The sequence below is a fragment of the Lissotriton helveticus genome, chromosome 9 (genome assembly GCF_964261635.1).
Source record: "Lissotriton helveticus chromosome 9, aLisHel1.1, whole genome shotgun sequence".
NCBI lineage: Eukaryota > Metazoa > Chordata > Amphibia > Caudata > Salamandridae > Lissotriton > Lissotriton helveticus.
In genome coordinates this window covers 10,920,445-10,946,662 of record NC_136070.1, presented here as the reverse complement: position 1 = coordinate 10,946,662, position 26,218 = coordinate 10,920,445, and the positions used below count along the sequence as shown (strand labels likewise).

The following is a 26,218-nucleotide window of genomic DNA, read 5'->3' as shown; positions in this document are numbered from 1 at the left end:
TGATCAGTCCATGCTGCATATGTGATCAGTCCATGCTGCACATGTGATCAGTCCATGCTGCACATATGATCAGTCCATGCTACACATATGATCAGTCCATGGTGCACATATAATCAGTCCATGCTGCACATATGATCAGTCCATGCTGCACATATGATCAGTCCATGCTACACATATGATCAGTCCATGCTGCACATGTGATCAGTCCATGCTGCACATATGATCAGTCCATGCTGCACATATGATCAGTCCATGCTACACATATGATCAGTCCATGCTGCACATGTGATCAGTCCATGCTACACATATGATCAGTCCATGGTGCACATATAATTAGTCTATGCTGCACATATGATCAGTCCATGCTGCACATATGATCAGTCCATGCTACACATATGATCAGTCCATGCTGCACATGTGATCAGTCCATGCTGCACATGTGATCAGTCCATGCTGCACATATGATCAGTCCATGATGCACATATGATCACTCCATGCTACACATATGATCAGTCCATGCTGCACATATGATCAGTCCATGCTGCACATATGATCAGTCCATGTTCCACATATAATCAGTCCATGTTGCACATATAATCAGTCCATGCTGCACATATGATCAGTCCATGCTGCACATATGATCAGTCCATGTTCCACATATAATCAGTCCATGCTGCACATATAATCAGTCCATGCTGCACATATAATCAGTCCATCCAGCACATATAATCAGTCCACGCCGAGCATATCATCAGTCCATGCTGAACATATGATCAGTCCATGCTGCACATATAATCTGCTGCACATATGATCAGTCTATGCTGCACATATGATCAGTCCATGCTGCACATATGATCAGTCCATACTGCACATATGATCAGTCCATACTGCACATATGATCAGTCCATGCTGCACATATGATCAGCCCATGCTGCACATATGATCAGTCCATGCTGCACATATGATCAGTCCATGCTACACATGTGATCAGTCCATGCTGCACATGTGATCAGTCCACGCTGCACATGTGATCAGTCCATGCTGCACATGTGATCAGTCCATGCTGCACATATGATCAGTCCATGCTGCACATATGATCAGTCCATGCTGCACATATGATCAGTCCATGCTGCACATATAGTCAGTCCATCCTGCACATATAATCAGTCCACGCTGAGCATATCATCTGTCCATGCTGCACGTACATTCAGTCCATGCTGAACATATGATCAGTCCTTGCTGCACATATGATCAGTCCATGCTGCACATATGATCAGTCCATGCTGCACATATGATCAGTCAATGCTGCACATATGATCAGTCCATACTGCACATATGATCAGTCCATGCTGTACATATGATCAGTCCATGCTGCACATATGATCAGTCCATGCTGCACATATGATCAGTCCATGCTGCACGTGGCTGGTGGTCTGCAAGACCACCAGCTACAAAGCACTTCCTTCCTGGAAGTGTCTAACACTGACTGTGGATGACTGACTGACGGTAGGTCCCTGCAGTGACAGACAGTGACCTGCAGTGACAGGCAGTGACCTGCAGTGACATGCAGTGACAGCCAGTGACCTGCAGTAACAGGAAGTGACAGGCAGTAACAGACAGTGACCTGCAGTGACAGACAGTGACAGACAGTAACCTACAGTGACAGGCAGTGACATGCAGTGACAGACAGTGACCTGCTGTGACAGACAGTGATCTGCAGTGACAGACAGTAACCTACAGTGACAGGCAGTGACATGCAGTAACAGACAGTGACCTGCAGTGACAGGTAGTGACAGGCAGTGACAGACAGTGACAGGCAGTGACATGCAGTGACAGACAGTTATCTGCAGCGACAGAGAGTGACAGGCAGTGACAGACAGTGACAGGCAGTGACATGCAGTGACAGACAGTGACCTGCAGTGACAGGCAGTGACAGACAGTGACCTGCAGTGACATACAGTGATCTGCAGTGATCTGCAGTGACCTGCAGTGACATACAGTGATCTGCAGTGACCTGCAGTGACATGCAGTGACAGGCAGTGATAGGCAGTGACATGTAATGCCAGGCGGTGACCTGCAGTGACAGGCAGTCTCCTGTGGTGGCATGCAGTGAAACGCAGTGACATACAGTGACCTGCAGTGACAGGCAGTGACAGGCAGGGACCTGAGTGACCTGCAGTGACAAACAGTGACCTGCAGTGACAGGCAGTGACCTGCAGTGACCTGCAGTGGCAGGCAGTGACATGCAGTGACAGGAAGTGACAGGCAGTGATCTGCAGTGACAGGCAGTGACCTGCAGTGACAGACAGTCACCTGCAGTGACAGGCAGTGACATGCAGTGACAGGCAGTGACAGGCAGTGACCTGCAGTGACAGACAGTGACCTACAGTGACAGGCAGTGACCTGCAGTGACAGACAGTGACCAGCAGTGACAGACAGCAACATGCAGTGACCTGCAGAGACAGACAGTGACCTGCAGTGACAGGCAGTGACAGGCAGTGACCTGCAGTGGCCTGCAGTGACAGACAGTGACCTGCAGTGACAGACAGTGGCCTGCAGTGACAGACAGTGACCTGCAGTGACTGGCAGTGACCTGCAGTGGCCTGCAGCGACAGATAGTGACCTGCAGTGACAGACAGTGGCCTGCAGTGACCGACAGTGACCTGCAGTGACAGGCAGTAACAGGCAGTGACCTGCAGTGACAGACAGTGACCTGCAGTGACAGACAGTGACCTGCAGTGACAGGCAGTGACAGACAGTAACCTGTGGTGACAGGCAGTGACCTGCAGTGACAGTCACCTGCAGTGACATGCAGTGACCTGCAGCGACAGGCAGTAACCTGCAGTGACAGACAGTGACCTTCAGTGACCTGCATTGACATGTAGTGACATGTAGTGACAGGCAGTATAGACTGTGCTTGGCAGTAACTGTAAAGGCGGTTTCAGGCAGGTAACAGTCAGGAGTGACTGTGGACGGCCTTCTCGGGAAGTCGATGACCAGCTATGACTACGGCGAGAAGTTTGCTTGCGGTCAGTGTCCGCAAGGGGTCTGCAGGAATAGTTAATGACTGCACCTACCTCTGGATGGTCATTTAGAGTTTGTTAGTGTCCAGCGTGGGCTGTGGAGGGGCGTTTGTGAATGTTTATAAAAATGGTTCACTTCTGGTGCAATGGTTACTTCACCCCTGTTTCCTTTCTTGTTATCTAACAGGACTTCAAGGAAGCAATGGAGAAGCATCCATCAGATGTCCGGATTCTGCTGGTGCTCGGCCTTTGTCACCACAGGTACAGATGTGTGTTCTTAAGGCTCTGGTGTATGGAGTACTTGAAGCACAGGAAGTGTTGAAGGTGTCCTGGCATAGACTCCTTCTCTTCGCATGACAGTTCTCTGACGTAGTTTGACTCCCTGGAGGATCCGTTGGTAGAACTTCGAGTAGAATCAGGTCAGACGGCTGTTGTCAGTCCAGGGCATGCACTGAGTTACATAAAGTTATCCAGTATTATGGGTGTCTTTCATAGATTCACATGCCTGAATCATTCCCCGTCGTCGAGATGGGAGCCCCGGTAATAGAAAAGTAATGTCCTATAGACATACATAGAGAAAAATAGGCCTAAGGGCCTTGCCTTAGTAGCCTATCTATGTCCTTTTGTAAAAAGGACCAAATTTCCAAAGGTAGCCAATCAGCTACCACCTCCCTCTAGAACCTTCCTGCCAGGAGCCTCAGTCTCTCAGATTTTCTACCGCACGTTGTGCTAGGGAGTCCCCACCTGAGCTCTCCTCAGGTTTCTTCAAATTCTCTACTTTTCTTCAAAAAACTTGGATTATACTTCAACTATGGCTGAACAACAGAAAAAAGGACTGTTCAGAGCTTGTTCTTCTTGTGGCAAGAAGAGACTGCACGTCGACGACAAGCATGAGACTTGCCTCTACTGCCTCTACCCTGACCACACAGTAAAGGACTGCAGGGTATGTAGAACATTCTCTTCCAAAACACTTAAGGATAGAGAAGGCAGACTGCTCCTCTGGTTAAACAGACTCAAAACCAGAGATGATGAGGTGCTCTCCTCGGAGGGCAGTGAAATGGCTTCAGTTTCCTCAAAACTGTCCTTAAAAAGGCCAAGGGAGGCTTCCCCTGGCCATCCAGACGTCCCTCACAAAAAGACTACTTCAAAGTCTTCTGAGGCAAGATCTGACACGTCTGTGAAGGATGCTGCAACCTTCAGAAAGCCATCGCAGTCCTCGTCGTCTACTTCCATGACATTCTCTTCAAGAAAAACGAACTATGTTTCCACATCGACGACGACAGTCTCGACGACGGTGGCATCGTCAGCCTTGACTTCATCGACGACGACCACCCACTCGTCGACGACGGGTAAGCCAATATCGTCGATTGTACTTATTAAAAAACAGCAATCGTTTGTCAAAACTCCGTCGTCATCACCGTCGACGTCGACAAAACAGAAAACACCGACATCGTCGACGAGAATTCAGTCGACGTCCACCGCATCGTCGACGAAGACACCGACGACGGTAGGAGCACCGCCGACGACAAATGCACCGTCGACGGCTACTACGCCGCCGACGACAAAACTGCCGTCGACGACCACATCAACGACGGCGAAAGTACCGTCGACGACCGCATCGACGACGGCGAAGGCACCGTCGACGATCACGTCGACGAAGACATCGTCGACAGCCGCACCGTCGACGACCGCCACGTCGACTACAGCTTCATCGGCGAAGGGACACTCGACGCTTGAAAAACGATCGACGTCGATACCGTCGACGACACCGTCGACGACCTCGTCGACGACGACATCATCGACGCCATGGAAAAAAGCGGAGTTAATTCCATCAAAAAAGGTCACCAAACTCCCTATTACGCCCGAGTTGACATCACCCAGTAGGGTTCAATCACTGCTTCCTTCTCACATACTACAAGCTGACGAATCAGATGATGAACAATTCGAACAAGCTACTAGCCCGTCAGATCTCAATGTCAAATGCCAGAGTACTGACGATGACGGAGATGATGTTATTTTTACGGAAGAAACTGTTCGGGCTCAGGTACATACTCAAGTCACTCCAATGATCGTATTGCCGGCTGAGATAGTTAATGATCTTCAATTCCTGATCACAGACTATAAAAAGCGATTCCCAGAATCGTCGGCGACACCTTCACATGACAATTCTCAAGAATCTTCCAAACAGCAAAGATCACCAAGGGCAAGACCAGCACCTTTGGTTATTCCTCAAGACAATGAACAGGTTCACAACATACAATCTTCTGATGATGACGACGAACCTCCTGAGGAAGGTGAGGTTAGAGATGACCTCTCTCAAAACAGAGATGATGAGGATTACGTTGCTCATTCTCCGGCCACACCGGAACCCAGCACATCAGACTCTCCACCAGTGGATATCGGTGGATTCCACAATTTAATAGAGAGAGCGGCCACTAGATTTCACATGGCAATGGAAACAAAAGTAACGGATTGTTTCTTGTATGACTTCAAAGACCCCATAAGGAAGGAGGCACGGTCCATTCCCATAATAGAACATATCTGGGAACAGGGGCTACAACTCATGCAAACTCCTGCATCTGTTTCAATAGTGGTCCCTAGACTGGACAAAAAATATAGAGCTCCGTCAACGGCACCCACTTGTTTTAATTCACATCCAAAACCAGATTCGGTCATCACTCAAGCCGCCCAGAAGAACTCCAGAAACCCATCCTCGCCACTGTCAGCACCACCAGACAAGGAGGGCAGGAAATTGGATGGCATAGGCAAACGCTTCTCCACAACGTCAGCCATGACGGTCAAAGTGGCCAACGCCATTGCTCTGCTGGGCAGATACAATAGGCAACTATGGGAAGATATTGCTCCATATCTCACGCACGTGCCTGACGACTTGAAAAATGAGGTCCAGGCACTCCTTCATGAAGGTCAAATGTCAGCATCAGAAATCATAGATTCAGCTGTCGATGTCGCCATGACAGGCTTCAGACAGCTTGCAGGCGCCGCAGTTTTGCGCAGACAAGGATGGCTCAAAGCGACGTCCTTCAGGCAAGAGGTACAAACCAAAGTTGTAGATATGCCCTATGACGGACAACAACTATTTGGAGCTAAAATAGATGAAGCCTTGCAGACGATTAAGAAAGACACCGATACTGCAAGGGCCCTCGGGACTTTACAATTCAGAAACCAGTCCTTTCGAGGGCACAGAGGAAGAGGACAATCCACATACAGAGGATCCTATCAAGGCAAATCCACATACTCATATCATCAAAATCGCTCACAATATCCGCAGCGACAGCAACAACAAAGTCGTCAGACCCCCTACGGGAGACAGAACTTCAGGGGCAAATCGCAAAAGAAAACGGCTGGCGGAAGACAATGACCATTTCCCGCAGCCAGTCCCCCCATCATCCTGTCCGCTCAAAATTGGTGGCAAGCTGACACATTTCCTCCAAAATTGGAAAATGATTACGACGGATCGGTGGGTACTACAATTGATTCAACACGGTCACACCTTGGAATTCAACTCCATCCCACCGTTAACCCCTCCTCACAAACATCATCACAAACACCTTCGTATGTTACTGAAGGAAATCTCTTCCATGATAAAAAAGGGAGCAATAGAGCGAGTCCCATCAGCTCAAAAGGGAAAGGGATTTTATTCCCGCTTATTTTTAATCCAACAGAAAAAGAAGAAATGGAGGCCCATTCTAGATCTCAGGGCGCTCAATGCCTTCCTGAAAAGCCAATCGTTTCGAATGGTGACTATCCAGGAAATCCTAGGCTCCCTGGAGGAAGGACACTTTATGACATCTTTGGACCTGCAAGATGCATATTACCATGTCCCAATACACAGACGACACAAAAAATTCCAACGATTCGAAGTAGCAGGTCTCCACTACCAATTTTGTGTCTTCCCATTTGGCCTCAAATCAGCGCCTCGCATTTTTACAAAGTGCCTGGCTCCTGTGGCAGCTTACCTGAGACAACAGAATCACCAGGTCTTCCCCTACCTGGACGACTGGCTGGTGAAAGCACCGTCTCTCACCGACGCGCAGCTGTCTTCCAACGCCTGTCTCGATATTTTCCGGAACCTAGGTTTGACTCTCAACTTCGAAAAATCTACTTTACAACCCACCAGGATAATAACATTTCTGGGGGCCACTATAAACACCATTTCCTCCAAAGCTTTCCCGTCTCTGGAAAGAAAAAACAAACTGATGACTCTAGCTACCGCAATATCTTCAAAACCAACCATCAAAGTAAGGATTTTCAAATCTCTTCTAGGGATGATGTCTTCCTGCATTCTACTCATCCCTCACTGTCGGCTCAGAATGCGCCCCCTTCAGGAGGCCCTGACCAAACAGTGGACCCAATGTACAGATTCCTTCGAGGATCACATTGTCGTCACTCGACAAATATCCGAGACGCTGGGTTGGTGGATGAAGCTCAAGAACCTATCCAAAGGTCTCACGTTCTTGTTACCAGAAACTCCACACGTCATAACGACGGACGCATCTCTCGAAGGATGGGGTGCAGTCCTTCAAGACTTACAAATCAGCGGCAGATGGTCGGAGCAAGAGAAGGCTCTGCATATCAACCTCCTAGAACTACGTGCAGTCCTTCACTCCCTACAGGCATTCCTCCCTCGCATCAAAAATTCAGCAGTGCTAGTGAGGACGGACAACACGACCACAATGCACTACTTAAACAAGCAGGGAGGGACACGCTCGCTGACGCTGTCTCGCGAATCACAAAAAATTTGGAACTGGCTACTGCTCAACAACATCACATTAACATCAGAGTATGTCCCAGGAAAAGACAACGTCATAGCAGACGCTCTCAGCAGACAGAGGTCAATGTCCCACGAATGGGAACTGAACCAACAAGTTCTAGACAACATCTTCTCGGCATGGGGAAAACCACAAATAGACCTCTTCGCCACCAAGGAGAACAAAAAATGCCACAGCTTCGCAAGTTGGCATCCCCAACAGGGGTCATTAGGAAATGCATTTTCCATCGCATGGCGCAACGTGTTTGCGTACGCATTTCCGCCATTTCCCCTGATAAGCAGAGTCATCCGGAAGATGAAAATGGAGCATTGCACATTGATTCTCATTGCCCCATACTGGCCGAGACAACATTGGTTCGCGGACCTCCGTCGCCTCACAGTCCGTCCATCAATCCAACTGCCTCAACATCCCTCTCTACTCTCGATGTCCAAAGGCCAGATACTCCACCCGAATCTGAAATCTCTCAGATTATCGGCTTGGCTCCTGAGTACCGAGAATTCTGTCACCTAAGCATCCCGCAGGAGTGCAAGGAAGTCCTAGCTAAAGCAAGAGCAGTTAGCACGAACAAAACTTATTCCTTGAAATGGAAACGATTTTGTATTTGGTGTAAAGACAACAATATACACCCTTTCAGGATCACTCCAGAGCAGATACTGCCTTATCTCCTGCATCTGGCCCAAACAGGTCTTGCGCATGCTTCCATCAGGGTACACCTGGCAGCAATCTCACGCTTCACAAGGTCTTCAAAAGGCCCTTCACTATGGTCCAACAGACTGATAAAACAGTTTCTTAAAGGGCTTTACAGATCTTTCCCTAGACCAAGACGAATACCACCAACGTGGCATCTGAATATTGTACTCAATCAATTAATGAAACATCCATTTGAACCTATCCATAGGGCTGAAATCAAATACATTTCCTGGAAAACTGCACTTCTTTTAGCTTTAACATCAGCCAGAAGAGTCAGTGAGTTGCAAGCTCTTTCGATACAGGATCCTTTCTTGCAATTTCGAGAGGACAGAGTCATATTGAGAACCAACCCCCGTTTCATTCCTAAAGTCCCCTCGGACTTCCATCTCAATGAACCACTTGTGCTTCGCTCATTCTTCCCGAACGCAGGCACAGTGGCGGAAAGATCTCTTCACTCTTTGGACATTAAGAGATGTCTAAAATTTTACCTGGACAAAACGAAAGCTTTCAGAAAGACCAAACAACTTTTCGTTGCCTTCAGCAGGCCGAGAAAAGGCATGCCACTCTCCAAACAATCCATTTCCAGATGGATATCGGCAACAATTGCATTTTGTCATGACAAAGCCGGACGTCCATTACATTCCTCAGTCCGAGCACATTCCACGAGAGCTGTGTCCACATCGGCAGCACTATTCGCTGGTGTACCGATTCTGGACATCTGCAGAGCGGCCACCTGGAAATCGCCGCACACCTTTACCAGACACTACTGCCTGGACACGGAACTGATGCAGGATGCAGCTGTGGGCCAAGCTGTACTTCGCCATCTCTTCCAGTAAGATGAGCCTTCCTACTTCCCACCGTCCTGCAATGGTATGCACATTTATTTACTTTACTCTTTTTATTACTGATGGTATCTAGTCGCATGATATGTATTATCTCAGACTGTTATATTCCATCGCATATGTGCATAATGTATTGCTTGCTATTCTGATTCAGGCATGTGAATCTATGAAAGACACCCATAATACTGGATAAGAAATGCGTTACTTACCTGTAACAGCAGTTATCCAGTATTGGTGTCTTTCATAGATTCACATGCAACCCTCCCACCTCCCCAGGAAGGACTCATCTCTCACTACAGAGCATATGTTAGGTCTACCTAGCTTGGTGCGTACGAAAATCTGAGAGACTGAGGCTCCTGGCAGGAAGGTTCTAGAGGGAGGTGGTAGCTGATTGGCTACCTTTGGAAATTTGGTCCTTTTTACAAAAGGACATAGATAGGCTACTAAGGCAAGGCCCTTAGGCCTATTTTTCTCTATGTATGTCTATAGGACATTACTTTTCTATTACCGGGGCTCCCATCTCGACGACGGGGAATGATTCAGGCATGTGAATCTATGAAAGACACCAATACTGGATAACTGCTGTTACAGGTAAGTAACGCATTTCTTACAGATGCTCCTTCCTAGGTCCCAGACAGTCTTGAGATATTCTCATTCCACTGCAGACGACCACCTCACTTTGGGCAAAAACCTAGACCATGTGTATGCAATGGTTGGGTCCTTCAGCTTGTTGCATTTATGACTACGCAGCAGTCCCATGAAATGAATTTAAAGCATTAATGTGAAGAAGGGAAGGTGCTTGGCTTAGGTTTTGTATGTAAGGCTACCATAAACGAATATGAGGCCCATTATAGATGGTCCGATATAACGCCTGCTCCCATTGGGACTACCCGGTGACTTGTGACCGGCCTTTACATGTTTCTGTCACTGTATCTGCCTTTGCGTTATCTGATCCGCTTTGGGCTTGTGAGCACAGACTTAACCCCAATGGCTTCACTCTAGCTTTCATGAGCCTCCAACTCATATAAAACCTAATCTAAGTAGTATGAACAACAAAACTCAGTATGTTATTCTGCCTTTTTTCAGCCCAGCCATCCTCTGATTCTTTGAAACACTTGACAGTGCCACAGTTTATGACCCAGTGCTCATAATAAGTCCTATCCTGAAGGAGGCCAACATATCTGAGAGGCCTTCTAATCTTCGCACTCTTCAGAGGTCTCACATATTGTGTGTGGACCTAAGCTGACAATTAGTATGATATGATACTACAAACATTCACTATAACGTCACCCAACATAGCACAGTGTTGCTGAAAGCTGGACCTCCCTGTTCAGTCAGGAACCCCACACTTTATGAGGATGGCCCGGGCTACCAAGGAGCACATACGTTGTCAGGTAAGAATTCCCCTTTATGACTGTGTCTGGCCATCAGTAACTAACCTTTGCAGAATCTGGCGAAACATTAGGCTCTAGCCACAAATACTATCAGACGTGATGAGGTGCTAAAGGATGGGGAATCACTGTCACCTCTGATGACACTCCCTCGGCTCATGAATTGCTTTCCAGGCACTAGACAGGATCCAGAAAAAACATTCTCTCGTGCCCAAGTAGATGGCCCCACCACGCCAGCTAGACTCCTGTGCCTCCTCTAATGTGATACGGCACTGAATATGGCCCTACTTCAGCGCTCTGACTTTGGTTTCTGGTTTTCTGTGCCCACTGACATAGATCTGGAGTTACTCTCCACTGAAATTGCTTTATCTGATGGAGACTTCTAGACACAGATTCCTTACCTCAGAATTATCCCCCGGCGTCAGACGGGATCCAGAAATGTTTTCATGAGCAGTACCCCTGCGTGCTATTCGGCTCCATGTGGTGTTGTTTGCATCGTCCATGCCGGAAGTGACGTGCACTGTGCTACTGTAGAGTGTAATATAAAATAGTATAGTATAATCTGTGAGGTGTAGTGTAGCATAGAGTGTAAGGATGCGTGAGGATTCCCTGTTACGGGTGTCTAGACCTCTGTACCAAAGGCATGAGAGTTGTTAATTGGAGGGTAGCTGTGCTTAGCCATTAGATGCAATTCAGTGTGGTTGACTAGCAGGATAGTGACAGAGTTGTATAATAGATATCATGGTTGTGATATAGGTAACAGAATGGCAATATAGGTATCATGGACAACAAGCAGTGCGGATTTGCCATTTACACCAACCAATCTACATTTACAAGAGTAGCAATAGCAGATCAATCTATTTCAAGAAAGCGATCAAAGAATAAAGGCTAAGTATAGATCTTGAGTATAAAGCTTCAGCCTTATCTGACACTGATCGGGGGAGTCAGATTCTTTAAGGAATAATTTTGTTTAAGGATCAGGTTGATAGGGACCTATAGTCATATCATCTTGGTGCTGATTCTGAATGTATGTCTCCAGCTCAACGGTTTCACCAAGGATCAAGGTGTTCCCCCTATTGGTAATTTTGAATCTATGCTGCCCGATGAAGGAGAAGTTTATGTTGAGGGAGGTGAGAGAGTTCCATAGTTTTAAGAAGCCTTTTTTCTTGAAGACCGTTTCCTTGGCATAGCCTTGAGCTGTTCCGATTGTGTTGCCATTCCATATGAGCGTTTTTGAGTCTATCCTCTTTCACATGAGGAAATCCGAGTGCTGGAACCTGAGGGGTCTGAAAATAAATGAGTCCTGGGTTTTTGCTCTTAGAATAAGTCTAGAGGCATCCTGTGAGCTCTTAGAGTTTCAGGTGGTCTCTCAAATGTGATGCCAACCATTTTTGGAATACATTAATCAAGGAAAAAGACATAGGATGAAGGTTGGTTTTCTGACCATTCCAGTAACCCTAACATTCTTAGATTTCCTCTTCTATTTCTATTTTCGAGGTCAGTAGTGGTTCTGGTTAGATTCCTGATCTGTTTGGTTGTATATTGTGAGATTTGTTTTATCTTTGCAGTTCTCATCCTCCAGCACACTAATTCTGGATGCTGCTGCACCAGTATATGTTGGGTTTTAAGGTCATTAACCATGAAAGATAGTTTAGTTAGTAAAAGTCAGTGTTTGCTTTGAGCAACTTTTGGAGGGAAGAGAGATTGCGAAGAATTAAGTCCATTTTCTCATTGATGTCTAGGGTTTGTTTGGGTTTAACCGGTGAGTCAAAAGTCTGATTGTCTTGGTTAGCTCTTCAAGGGATGTCATCTGATGTTTGTTGTTTTTTTGGTCCTTTGCAGTACTCGTGTCTTTTTGTCTGCCATATTGTTTTCTTGTTGTAGTCTGATGCATGGAAGTAGCCTGCGGTTTAATATCTTTCTACAGGAGTGGGCACTGTATTGTGATTTCCCTTCTATATTAACTATCCTGTCCGATGATTAGATTCTGCAGATTGATGCCTGCCTGGTGACTCAGAATAACATTTAAATGATCATGTTGCAGGAAATAGGCACCCAGGTCTGCTACATTCAACCTACTCAAGTTTATAAATGACCAAGAACAATTGTGGCCTGAAAGCAATAATAAGTCAGAAGATCAGCAGACTTGCTGCATTGGAGTTCAGTGAGCAAGCATAGTGTTCTTATGAAACTAGTGTGTAGTTGGGAGTGTGGTTTTAAAGGTGTCCTGGGGGTTATGAGTGACTTGAAAAGTTATGAAACCACTTCCTGGTAAGTGGGTTCAAACGGCCCGCGTGTCAGGTGAACTGGGTAGCTGGAGAGCTCTGCCGCTGATAACCACCCTGCAGCAAAAGTTGCCAGCACAAGCTTCGACGTCACTGACCTTGATGTGTAGCTGCAGTCCTTCTCTCCCTCATTTGGAGGGTATGTTGTTTAGGGAGCACTTAGCGTATTTTTCAGATCCTTTGTGCGACAGTGCTCTTTGAGTAACCTTAGAGTATTGGGGAAGGCAGTGGTGTTTGGCCCATAGGCTCTGAACTCGAGTGCACACAGAGAGGTGTGGAACAAATGTCGGACTCAATTTGCACCTGAGTTTGTGCCGTGCACTTGTGATAGAGATCGTAGGTCACCCGACCAATAATTTCATCATATAGTTTTCGGGCCCATAAATTTCAGTTCAAACTATACATTAATCAGATGACCTCACAATTCTACTACCAGCAATCCTGATTCCTTCCTATTGTATTCTAGTGTACCCGACTTACCATCCACCGTTACGGGTACCTATGACCACGATAGATCAGGGAGCTAGCTGTGAAAGAAAGGCAAGTAACACAAATACCAACTTTTGAATTTATAAAATGACCACGGACAACTGAGAAGTTTTAAAGGTTTATCTTAGTATTCAGTTTCTGAGAGCATTAGGCTTACAGTTAAAAGGCAATCGATAATCAGGATAACGAAAAGTACATAACCATACAGGAAAAATATAAGGGCAATCATATAAGGCTTGTAATCTGGAAAAATGGTAAACACGCAAAGCAGAAATGGAACTTAAGGATGAACACCTATGAATGGGCAAGCTTATGCACGTACTAGAATTACACTATTGGGACGTACTTCACGAAAAATTGAGTAGAAAATGAGGAATCCTATATATCTATAGGAAGGGTAGAAAGTGGAACACGCTATAAATCTAACAATGGTACTTCAAACAGTTTGCAAGGGGAAATTATAAACCATATCTATAGTTCATCAATAGTTAAAATAAATGTACTCTAAAAGGTAGGGAAAAATAGGAACACGCTATGAAAATAAATGCGTTGATTCTTCATATAGTAGATTGCGGAAAGCATGGAAAATTACGTATGCAAAGGTATGTCTTTATTGAAGCAAAGACAGAAAAATAGAAGGTGCAGTATAGAGTTTTCGCACTATATATTTACCTAGAATGGTGTGAAAACCAACCCTGGCCACGGGTCAGCTTAAGGACAGGATAAACCCCAAGGAAGGACAGTCATCAATGGGACAGCAGGTGCAGAATGGACAACCCAGGATAGGACAGGAAAACCAGATTAGGATCAGGACAGGACCACCAGGACACGACCAGCACCCGCAGTTTGGAAGCAACGCCTGCGCTCCACCCTCTCTGCAGCTATCAGTCAGAACCCCGATTGGGTTAGCGAACTTCCCAGCAAAGTGCTCCGCCAGCACTTAAGGTTTAGTAAAACCTTTAGAGTCTATGGTCAAATTCGGACAGAGGGCTCCGCAGCGCTCTGTATTCAGTCACCTATTGAGTGCGTTGGGTCAGTGACAGGTCAGCTATTCAGACAAGTCGGACAATTTCTCTAGATGAACCTAGGCTAGATATACTGTTTTCGGGTCAGTGTACCACCCCCCAATGTTGCAAAGTGTCAGAATCCCCAATTTCGATTGGTCCCCACGTAGGATAGGTTAACACACCAATCAGAACAAACTTCTACAAGCCTAAATTACCATTTTCTGGGACCGCCTAGTGATTTTGGGGTTCTCACGGTAGATATGACAGAATACAATAGGGAAAATAACATTTGTTGCTAATGCAGTACAAGTCAGTTTCTCCGGCTGGGTGAAGGTGCATCTTCCCAGGCACGTCTTGGCTGCTACTTCTGGTTGGCAGTCATTCAATGCCATTGGCCGGGTTTTGGTCATGCGTGGTAAGGTACCCCAGTATGGACTCCCGTACATCCCATCAACCCTCCATACCGTGGTACATGAAAAGTAAGCGAAAACAAATTAAAACATAGAAATAAATGCATTCATTTGTGTATTATGAATATCTACTTTATACTCCTTATTATAAAAATATACTATGCGATTACAAATTAGTGCAACAACATTGACACGAGAGCATCTGCGCAAGCTTCACCACGTTTAATACACAAGCAGCCATTTTGAGGCTATTACGCATGCGCACATTTTCCCACCAGAACTGCAACTACGTCACGTCACGTGAGTGTGACTAACGCATGCGCAGTAGAAAATTCCCAAGCGGCGGCCATTTTATGGACAAGAGTTAATCGGTTTAGTAAAACACATAAGCAAGCGTCTCTAAGATACACGTACATCCAAAATAAAGGGAATTTAGTAAGACATACACATTAGATTACGGAGTTATAAATGATTCGAGGTTCTTGACTCAAGCAAGTCGCGAAATATGCGAAATCTTGCTCTATCAATCCCCTCTTTGATGATATTTACTATCATCACAAACTAATGGAACCAGATGCCAACTTTTCAGACTTTGTGCATTTCCATCTCTTCCAACATTCGATTCAATTTCTCTTTCACATCTTTATCAGGGTGAGAATTTTTCATCTTTTTGTAAATCTTATTATTTAGGTCTTCCAATTCAAGCTCATCCACACTCCGTTTCACACCTCTTCGATTCATAGTGTATTTCTTTGTGTTTTTGCGACATTTGCAACAGACAAATATGAGGAATATGATGAAACCTATCACTCCAATTGGCATCAGTACCTTAAACAATAAACCTTTACCTAAGTTAGAAAACCAATGACCTACATTGGAGAGACCATCAACAAGTCTCTTCCAGGCACTATCAACCTCAAGTGGTTTGAGTTCCTTTTCCAAATTAGTAATGTTTTTCACATATCTTTTGATCTGTACACTTTTGTCCGGTATGTAAGTGCAACAATGTTGCACCTTCAGCATCCGGCAGACTCCGCCCTCTTTTGCTAATAAGGTGTCAAGCGCAAGTCTGTTCTGCAAAACCATTGATCTGATCGCAACCATTTCGGTATTGACCAACAGAAATCCATGAGCTGTGTCAGTAGACAGCACATCCACTATTGTGGATAATTTGCAAATTCTGTGTGTATTCAGAACCACTCCCACTCCAGGTATTAGTGCACTAAAAATACTACCCATTATTTCACCTACGCTTTCTCTTTTACTACGCACTAAGCCATTAGTGTTTTCATTGCTTCCAGCAATTTCATTCACATGGTATATTTTCGGGAAGACAATGCCAAAGTAGCAGCTCCCATACCAGTGATCCGGCAATTTGAAATAAGCCTTGTCTCCACATATATAATAAATTCCGGGAAACACAGGTTCTGACCCATTTTTGAAACCCCAACCTCCAATTACCTTGTAATTGTGTTCACATTGACTGGAACCAATGAAAATGTTATTATAATAACTAGTCCTTTCGCGGTGAAGGCCGAGTTTCCCTTTCCTTTCGAAATCCAGCAACAAAGCAGGACCAGCCCCACCATTTGAGGTGCTTTCCATGTTTTCAGCCCATTTAGGAGTTTTCTGTCTTTTGTCATTTGCCTTTCTTTGGAAACTCTCCCTTCTTTTCTCTGCCATGTTTAAAAATATTTTCTCTTGTTCATGTAATGAACAGGTCAAGTTGTCTCTGTGTGCTTCATTTAAGTCTATGGTACCTATAGTCAGAAAGTATTCTCCCATATAACGTGTAACGTCACTTTTAGTATGTACAGGATTCAGATTTCCACGTATAGGAAGTTCAGAAAATATTACGTCTGCGTTAGAGTAGTAGTACTGTAACGGTCCTCTTTTGTAAAATAAGCTTGCTAAAATACTACAGGAAATTCCATAAGTCAGGGGCAGGTGATGATAAGTCACGCCTTCAGCTACAGAAGTAGGTAGCTTCATGCAGACATAGCAGTCTTCTATTTCCATAGTTTCTACATAATGCACTAGCAGGTTTGCGAAAACATTTAAATGAGTCTGGTTCTTAACTCCGTGGTAATGTAGTCCTTCCTCATCTGATGCTTCTAAGTCTGATTTCGTTTGTCTAAGTGCTTTTTCACGTCTTTCTACACTTCGTGTTGTCAGTTCTTCAATGTCTTTCGTCGCAGTTTGTGTAGGGTCAATATTAGTATTTTTGCTCACCATATAAGGAATGAAAACTGTTAGTCCTATCCATATTATTATCACTATAGCTATACTACATATACATACTTTGCAGCATGTTTTGCAACAATTGCGTTTAGGCCTTCCATTCACATTTGAATCAGACATTTTCGTTCAGAAGAAGTTTCTCAACCCCTCTTTGTAACTTTACACAGGTAGCTTACACTGGGTAACTTCAAGTGAGTTCGTCTTCTTCGGCAGACAGATCAACAATCTGTTCTTCGTCACTTTCGTCAGTTATATCAAGATCATCAAATTCCTCCAAAACTAAGTATGTCCATTCAGGATCTTGGTATTTTTCGTTCAGTCTTTTTATTCGATCACTCCTTCTTTTGGAGCTTTCTCCAGTTTGCTCTGTAATACGGGGACTTTTCCTTCTTTCTGCAAGTTTTTCTTCTACTGTTTTTATTCTCAGTCTCAGTTTCCTAATATATCCTGGTTCAATATTTTTCTTTTTCTTGAGTCTTTTAGCTGGCACTGTGATTTGGCTTTCTTCTAATGCTCTTTTATTTTCGTTTGTTTGTGACACTTCTGCCTCTGTCTCTTCCCTTCCTGTCTGACTAGTTCCAGGTCTTGTATCTGTTTCTTCTGCCTGGTTACTAAGCTGGCTTGGTTCAGGAGAATTTTTGTTTTGGCTTTCGAATGTCTCTATTTCTGAGTCCTGAACACGTTCTTCTATTTCTATCTGATCCTGTTCAAGCACTTCGATCTCTTGATTTTCTTCTGCTCGAACTTTTGTACTAGTTCTAGTCTGTCCCTTTTCAGTTTCAGGAGTTTGTGGAGGTGTATCAATCACTTGTTCTGTCCCTGTCTGACCTTCTCCTTCCTCAGACTTGACGTGAATCTCAATAATCTGAGGCTCTTCGCCTGTGCCTATCTCCTCCTCTCTATTCCACTCTCTATCTTCGTAGGTTCGCTCTCTTGTTCTGATTGGGTCTTCGGTTAGGTCGATTATGGGTATCCAATCATCTTGGCTGGTGCTCGGTTGCTCGTCATCAGCTACTTCAAGACCAACGTCTGCAGACCCCTCAGCTGGACAACCTTCAGAGCCTTTTTTCTCGCCTGGAATCACCTTCTGTGTATGGCTGGCATGGATCCACTTGGGAACGCCTGCACACTTCACCGCTGTCGTGGTCACCAGTATTATTTGGCGTTTTTCTCCCCACCTGGGTGCAAGGCAATTCGAACGAGTATGTTTCTTGATTCTAACCCAGTCGCCAGGAACCAATTTGTGGACTGGAGTTGTTGGATTGGCGACGGCGTCTTCCCCAATCTGGCGAGAGATAGAACGCACTTGATCACCTAGTTGCTTGCAGTACTCAAGTACCAAATCATCAGAAATGTTTAACAGTTTGTATCCTGGTACCCATGCTTGTCTCATCACTCTTCCCATCAGGATTTCATGAGGGCTCAGGCCTGTTTTTTGGTCTGGAATACTTCTGAGTCCCATCAGAACAAGAGGCAAGGCATTTATCCAGTTCATGCCAGTAGAATCACACATTTTTGCTAATCTCGATTTTATAGTGCCATTTATTTGCTCTACTACTCCAGAAGCCTCTGGACGATATGCACAGTGCAGTTTTTGTGTGATCTGGAATGCTTTACAGAGCTGATCGATTACCTCATTCTGAAAATGTTTGCCTCTATCTGATTCAGTAGTGACTGGAACCCCGAACCTAGGTATCAATTCTTGTAGCAACAATTTGGCTACTGTTATGGCGTCACTCTGTTTGGTAGGGTAGGCTTCCACCCATTTTGAAAACAGGCAGACAATGACAAGGACATATCTTTTTCCCTCACAACGAGGCATGGTGATGAAGTCAATCTGTATTCTTACAAAGGGACCCCCTGATTTCCCAATTTTCCCCAGTTCAACTACTGTTCTTTTGCCAGCGTTGAACTGCTGACATGTCAGGCACCTTTGGCAGAGTGATTCTGCTACCTTTCTGAACTTCGGATTGTACTATGTTTGTTGGAAAACCAGAACCATGGCGTCCCTACCAGTGTGTGAATCTCCATGTATCAGTCTGGCAATGGAAGCAAGCAGATGTCTAGGCAACACAGGCATACCATTTGGGCCCACAATGACATCATCCTCACTTCTCGGTCGACAACCAAGTTTCCTCCACTTTTCCTTTTCTTTCGATGGCACAGCATGCTGCCAATCTCTCACCTCTTCCCAGGTAGGCACTTCTTCAAACACCATAAGTTGGCAGCTGTTTCCAGGTCCCCCCAGTTTAACATTTACAGACATGCGATTTTTTGCACAATGTCTGGCCACCTCATCAGCAAAATTATTTCCCAAAGATACAGAGTCAAGGCCCTTTTTATGAGCAGCACATTTGACCACTGCCAATTCTTTTGGTAATTGGATTGCCTCCAGTAAATCTTGTACAACTTTCCCATTTCGAATGGGTGTACCTGATGAAGTCAAAAATTCCCTTTGTAGCCACAATTGGCCGAAGTCATGCACGACCCCATAACAGTACTGGCTATCAGTATATACTGTTATTCTTTTGTTTTTCCCAATTTTGCAGGCTCTTACCAATGCAATCAATTCGGCTACTTGTGCAGACTTCACTCCAAATAAACAGGATGCTTCTTTAATGCTGTCTAAAGTGACTACAGCATAAGCAGCACTTAGGCCTACTAGTTCGTGTCTCATACATGAGCCATCCACAAACAGCTCCTCATCATTAACAGGCAAAGGCATTTCTTTAATGTCTGGGTGGGGTTTAGTACTGAATTCTGTCAGGTTAATGCAGTCATGCTCATTTTCTCCCTCGTCTTCTACGACCATTGAGTCAGGGAGTAGGGTGGCTGGATTTAGGATATTACACCGAGTAATGACTACATTTGCAGCACCCACGAGAATCCTCTCGTATTTAGTCAGCCGACTAGGGGTGAGATACTGAGTTTTAGTTCGGGTCAATAAAATCACAACTGCATGAGGAACATACACAGTTACAGGATGTCCCATTACAATGGATTCACTCTGTTCTAAACTCGTGCAGGTTGCAGCTACTGCTTTCAGACATCCTGGTAATCCGGCAGCCACTGGATCCAAAGTGGCAGAAAAATATGCCACTGGACGTCTAGTCAAACCATGCTCCTGGGTTAAGACTGACAGTGCACAATTGTCTCGTGTGTCACAGAACAGGGCAAACTCTTTAGAATAGTCAGGCATTCCCAAAGCAGGGGCTGTACACAGACAATCTCGTAATTTTGTGAATGCTGTTAAGCTTTCATCATCCCATTCCACTGGGTCCTTTGCTCCTTTCTTTGTCATATTTATCAAAGGCTTTGCCAGGACTGCGAATCCCACAATCCATTGCCTGCAGTAACCTACAACCCCAAGGAACATTCTGATTTCTTTCTGAGTACGGGGTAACTGCATCTTTTGAATTATTCTTACTCTATCTGAGGTGACTTTTCTGATGCCTTTTTCTATCTGGTGCCCCAGATATTTCACTGACTTTGAACAGAACTGCAATTTTTCAGGGGCCACCTTATGTCCCTTTTCACCTAGGTGATTCAGCAAGGCAATGGTGTCAATCACACAATCTCTATGACTGTTAGACGCCACCAAGAGGTCGTCTATATATTGCACCAAAACAGACTTTCCAGGTAAGACTAAAGATTCAAGGCACTTTTTCAGGATCTGATTAAAGATTGAGGGGCTTTCTGTGTACCCCTGGGGGACACGATTCCAAACATACACGTGACTGTCGAAAGCAAATGAGAAAAGAAATTTGCCGTCTGGATGCAATGGGATTGAAAAGAATGCATGACATAGGTCTATCACAGTAAACCACTCAGCATCCCAGGGAATCTGATACAGGATCACTGCTGGGTTCGGGACAATAGGACAGCAAGGAACCACAATTTTGTTTACCTTTCTCAGGTCCTGCACTACTCTGTACTTGCCACTAGGTTTCTTGATTCCAATTATGGGTGAGTTACACGGACTACTCATTACTTCTTGTATGATGTTTGCTTCTAGCAATTTTTGTATTTCAATAGCAACTCCTGCTCTCACTTCGGCACTCATTTTGTATGGCTTGGTATTGGGGTAACTGCATTTTCTTTCATGGCTATTTGTATGTGTTAGACGGGGACCTGGAGGGTCGGCCGAGCACAGTGATCGCACAGACAGGTAACTTCCCCCCCACAGATGGACACCACACAAAGCTTATGGTAACACCTTTTATAGGCACTTCGGGTAGTAGAGTGGTACGATACAGGGCGATCAGGACACGATGATCCTCTCAATTCTAGTCTCTAGTAAGGGAAGGGGGTAGCGGGACAGTCTTGGTACCAACGGGTACGGGTGTGTAACGGTGATAGCTCACAATCCTCGAGCTCGGTGTTCGGATGGGTCAGACCGCGGCAGCGCCGGCAGGTCCCGAAGAGGTCGTAGGTGGCACGGGCCGCGGCAGCGCCAGCAGGTCCCAACGAGGATGAAGGTTACAACGGGCCGCGGCAGCGCCAGCAGGTCCCACGAGAATGCAGGTTGCAACGGGCCGCGGCAGCGCCAGCAGGTCCCACGAGGATGAAGGTTACAACGGGCCGCGGCAGCGCCAGCAGGTCCCACGAGAATGCAGGTTGCAGAGGGCCGCGGCAGCGCCAGCAGGTCCCACGAGGATGAAGGTTGCAGAGGGCCGCGGCAGCGCCAGCAGGCAGGACAATAGTTCACAAGGCAGGGCTGTGGCAGCGCCAACAGTCCGTCAAGGATGAGTTCGTCGCGGTGTCTCTCGACTCCAGGATACAACTGCCTTCCTGTCCTGGGGCAGCCTCAGTTATAGGTCTTGCCCCCTTTGATGTCCGGACCCTCGCTCTTGGAGGTCGGGAGGTCTGGGATGAGGGAGTCCAGACACCCAGCAGGGGGGTGGAGCCAGCGCCCGAGGAGGCTGGGGGTGCTCGGCACCTGGCGGGGGAGAGCCGTCGACACTTCGTACTCCCATTGACCTGCCAAGTGGGCCGTTCACCTCCTGGGTGGAGGGTGGTGCCGGGATGTCGGGGCCTGGCCAGGCCCAGGGTTGGGGTCGGGCTGAGGCCGCGCGGCCGCGTGGTGCCGTGTCCAAGATGGCGGCTGGGCCGGGCAATGGTGCTGACGGTGGCCCGGGCCCTGTCCTGCGGGGAGGGAGCGAGCCCTTCATGTGGCCTGTCCAACATGCGTCCCCCCCAGCTGAAGGCGGGGAGAGTCACCCATCTTCTTGGGGACTTTCCTCGTCGAGGCGGAAAAAGCGGGACAGGCCATCCGCGTTGGCGTGGTCTTGGCCGGGTCGATGTTCCACAGTGAAGTCCATCCCCTGCAGGGAGATGGACCAACGTAGTAGTTTCGGGTTTTCCCCCCGCATCTGCATGAGCCATTGCAGGGGTCGATGATCGGTCTGGACCCGGAAGTGGGTGCCGAAGAGATAAGGCCGGAGCTTTTTGAGGGCCCACACCACGGCGAAGGCCTCCCTCTCGATGGTGCTCCAGCGTCGTTCTCGGGCCAGGAGCCGTCTGCTGATGAAAGCCACTGGCTGGTCAAGTCCTTCGGGGTTCAGCTGGGAAAGGACTGCCCCAACGCCATGGTCGGAGGCATCTGTTTGGACGATAAATTCCCGACTGTAGTCGGGGGCCTGGAGCACCGGGGCGGAGCACATGGCGGCCTTCAGCTTCTCGAAGGCCGCTTGACAGTCTGGGGTCCAGTTGACCTTCTTTGGTTGGTTTTTGGAGGTGAGTTCCGTGAGGGGCCCTACGATGCTGCCATAGTCCCTCACGAACCGTCGGTAGTAGCCCGTGAGTCCCAAGAAGGCGCGGACCTCGGTCTGGGTGATGGGAGACTGCCACGACTGGATGGCCGCGATCTTGAGTTGCAGAGGGGCCACCAGACCGCTTCCCACCTGGTGCCCGAGATAGGTCACGGACCCCTGGCCAATTTGGCATTTGCTGGCCTTGATCGTGAGGCCAGCTCGTTGGAGGGCCTGTAGCACCTCTCGGAGGTGGTGGAGGTGGTCGGACCAGTGGTGGCTGTACACAGCGATATCGTCCAGGTAGGCGGCGCTGAATCCTTCGAGTCCTGCCAGGACCTGGTTTACTAGCCGCTGAAAGGTTGCTGGGGCATTCTTCATGCCGAATGGCATGACCTTGAAGTGATAGTGGCCATCCGGGGTAGAGAATGCAGATCGTTCTTGGGCCCGGGGTGTGAGACCGATCTGCCAGTAGCCCGCTGTCAGGTCGAAGATGCTGAGGTAGCGGGCAGCTCCCATGCGGTCGATTAGTTCATCTGCTCGGGGGATGGGGTGTGCGTCTGTTCTGGTGACCGCATTCAAGCCCCGGTAGTCGACGCAGAACCGGAGCTCCGGCGTGGCGCCGGGGGCGGCCGCTTTGGGGACCAGTACCACTGGGCTGGCCCAGGGGCTGTCTGAGGGCTCGATGATCCCGAGTGTGAGCATTTTGGCCACCTCATCTTGGATGCAGGCCCGTACCCGATCTGGTACGCGGTAGGCCCGATGGCGGATAGGGGGACTGTCTCCCGTGTCCACGTCGTGTAAGCACCAGGGGGTGACCCCTGGGGTGAGGGAGAACAGGGTGGAGAACTGTAGCAGGAGGACTCGGCAGCCTTGGCGCTGTTCCAGGGTGAGGGCCTCCGAGAGTCGGACCCCGTCCACGGAGCCGTCCTTCTCCCGTGACCGTAGGAGGTCAGGGAGGGGTTCGGAGTCCTCCTCGGTTCCATTGTCGGTTGCCATCAGGAGGCTGAGTTCGGAGCGTACAAAGTGGGGTTTCAGTCTATTAGCGTGGAGGACCCGGAGAGGGTTTCGGGAAGATTCCATATCGATGAGATAGGTGACAGGGCTCTTGCGCTCGATTACTTTGAAGGGCCCCGTCCATTTGTCTTGCAGGGCGCATGGTTCGGTGGGAGACATTACCCACACTTGTTGACCGGGTTCAAATTCGATGGAGGATGCATTTCTATCGTACCACCTTTTCATGTCCTCCTGACTGGCCTCCAGGTTTGCTTTTGCCATCTCTCCGAACCTTCTGGTCTGGTTGCGGAGGGTTAGGAGGTACTTGAAAACATCTGGAGGGTTCTTTAGAGGGGGCATTTCCCAGCCTTCTTTGACTAGGCTGAGCGGGCCTCGCACCGGGTGTCCATACAAGAGTTCGAAAGGGCTGAAGCCGAGGGACTTCTGGGGGACTTCTCGGTAGGCAAAGAGAAGGCACGGTAGTAGCACATCCCACTGGCGACGGAGGGGCTCTTCCAACCCCCCAATCATCCCTTTGAGCGTGCGGTTGAACCGCTCAACCAGTCCGTTCCCTTGAGGGTGATAGGGGGTCGTGAATCGGTAGGTGACCCCACACTGTTGCCAGAGGGACTTCATGTATTTTGAGATAAAGTTCGTACCCCTGTCGCTGACGACTTCTCGGGGGAAGCCCACTCGAGAGAAGATCCCCATCAAGGCTCGACCCACTACTGGGGCTGTTATCGTACGAAGGGGGACCGCCTCAGGATAGCGGGTAGCGTGATCCACCAGGACCAGGATGAAGCGATGTCCCTGTGCTGTTCGGGGGTCCAGGGGCCCCACAATGTCTATTCCCACCCTTTCGAACGGGGTGGTCACCACGGGGAATGGTTGTAGGGGTGCCTTGAGTTTGCGGCCGCTCTTCCCACTGGCCTGGCAGGTCGGGCAGGACCGGCAATGGTTGGATACGTCGTTCCTCATTTTGGGCCAAAAAAAGTGAGTCACCAGGCGGTGGTAGGTCTTGTCTTGGCCCAGGTGCCCGGCCAGGGGGACATCGTGGGCTAGGTTCAACAGGAAGTCTCTGAAGTGGAGGGGCACCACCAGCACTCGCCCGGCCCCCAGTTCTGCGATTTTCTGTTCGCTGTACAAGAGATCATTGTCCCAATAAACCCAGTGGGCCCCGGTGGTGTCTCCTTGGCTCTGGGCGAGCGCTTGCTGTCGCAATCCCTCGAGGGAGGGGCAGGTCTTTTGCTCCTGCCGGAATTGTTCCTGGGTGGGCCCCCCTTCTTGACGCCACTGAGCCAGGTCGGGAAGCTCGGGGGGCTGTGTGGACCCCTCTGGGGTGGGGTCCGGGTGGTCGGTCTGGAGGAAGTCTTCTTCTGGAGTGATCGAGGGCGGAGGCGCTGCCCATTCTGGTTCTTCTGGTCTAGGGATGGTGCGGGTGGCCATGGACCGGGTGGTTACGCATGCCCAGTCCGGGAGACCCAACATCCCCAGATGCTCTCTTCTTTCCACAGCGGCCCACGGGGAGCTCTCGAGATCGTTCCCCAGGAGGCAGTCTACGGGGGCATCGTCACGGACAGTTACTTTCAGCATGCCGGACACTCCTCCCCATTCGAAGGGGACGCAGGCCATCCGACACAGGCTCTCCGAGTTGTCTGCCGATCGGACGGGGCAAAGTACGTTTGGTAGGATTTGTTCTGGGGTCACCAGGTGACAGCGGACGGCCGTCACACTGGCCCCGGTGTCGCGCAGGGCCTCGGCCTTGCGCCCATTGATGCTCACCCATTGGCTGTACTTCCGAGTGTTGGCGGGCAGGGGAGTCCGCGGGACCATGTCTCTTCCTCCCAGGCATGCCAGGGTCATGGCGGCGGGTTCCCACTCGAACTGCTCCGACTCATAGGTCTCCGTGTCTTCGGAGATTTGTTCTTCTCCCAGGGCGGCGGCCGCCATCTGGCGGGGCCCGGGGACCTGGTTCTTCGGGCAGGTCGGGTCACTGGCATAGTGGCCGACTCGCTGGCATCGATGACACGTCACGTTAGCTCGGAACCCCGGGCGCATCGGGGGGTTTCCCCGGCCTGCTGGAGCCGGGGTGGCGTTAGTGGGTGCGGCCGGGGCGGCGTCTCTGCCCCGGCCCGGGCCTCCTCCTCCTCCTCGGGGACGATGGTGACCTTGGTTGGTTCTGTTCTGCTCATTCGGCCCATTCCGGGCCACTCGGGTGCTCTCCCACCGGTCAGCCTCGGTGGCGAGCTGCCGGCGTTCAGTCAATTTACTGTCGAGGAGGTGCTGCCTGAGCTCGACAAAGCA

General features: G+C 48.3%; 1 protein-coding gene across 3 annotated transcripts in view; it reads left to right on the top strand.

The window, feature by feature from the left end:
- The window catches only part of TTC6 (tetratricopeptide repeat domain 6), a 1,585,904-nt gene that overhangs the window by 1,356,173 nt on the left and 203,513 nt on the right, over window positions 1-26,218 (top strand). For 2 of the 3 annotated variants that reach the window (XM_078659352.1, XM_078659351.1), the window contains exon 27: window positions 3,211-3,284. The exons of the other annotated variant lie outside the window; for it this stretch is intronic. In XM_078659352.1, coding sequence (XP_078515478.1) covers window positions 3,211-3,284 — 74 coding nt within the window. The remainder of the gene's footprint in view (window positions 1-3,210; window positions 3,285-26,218) is intronic. 3 annotated transcript variants of the gene reach the window in all.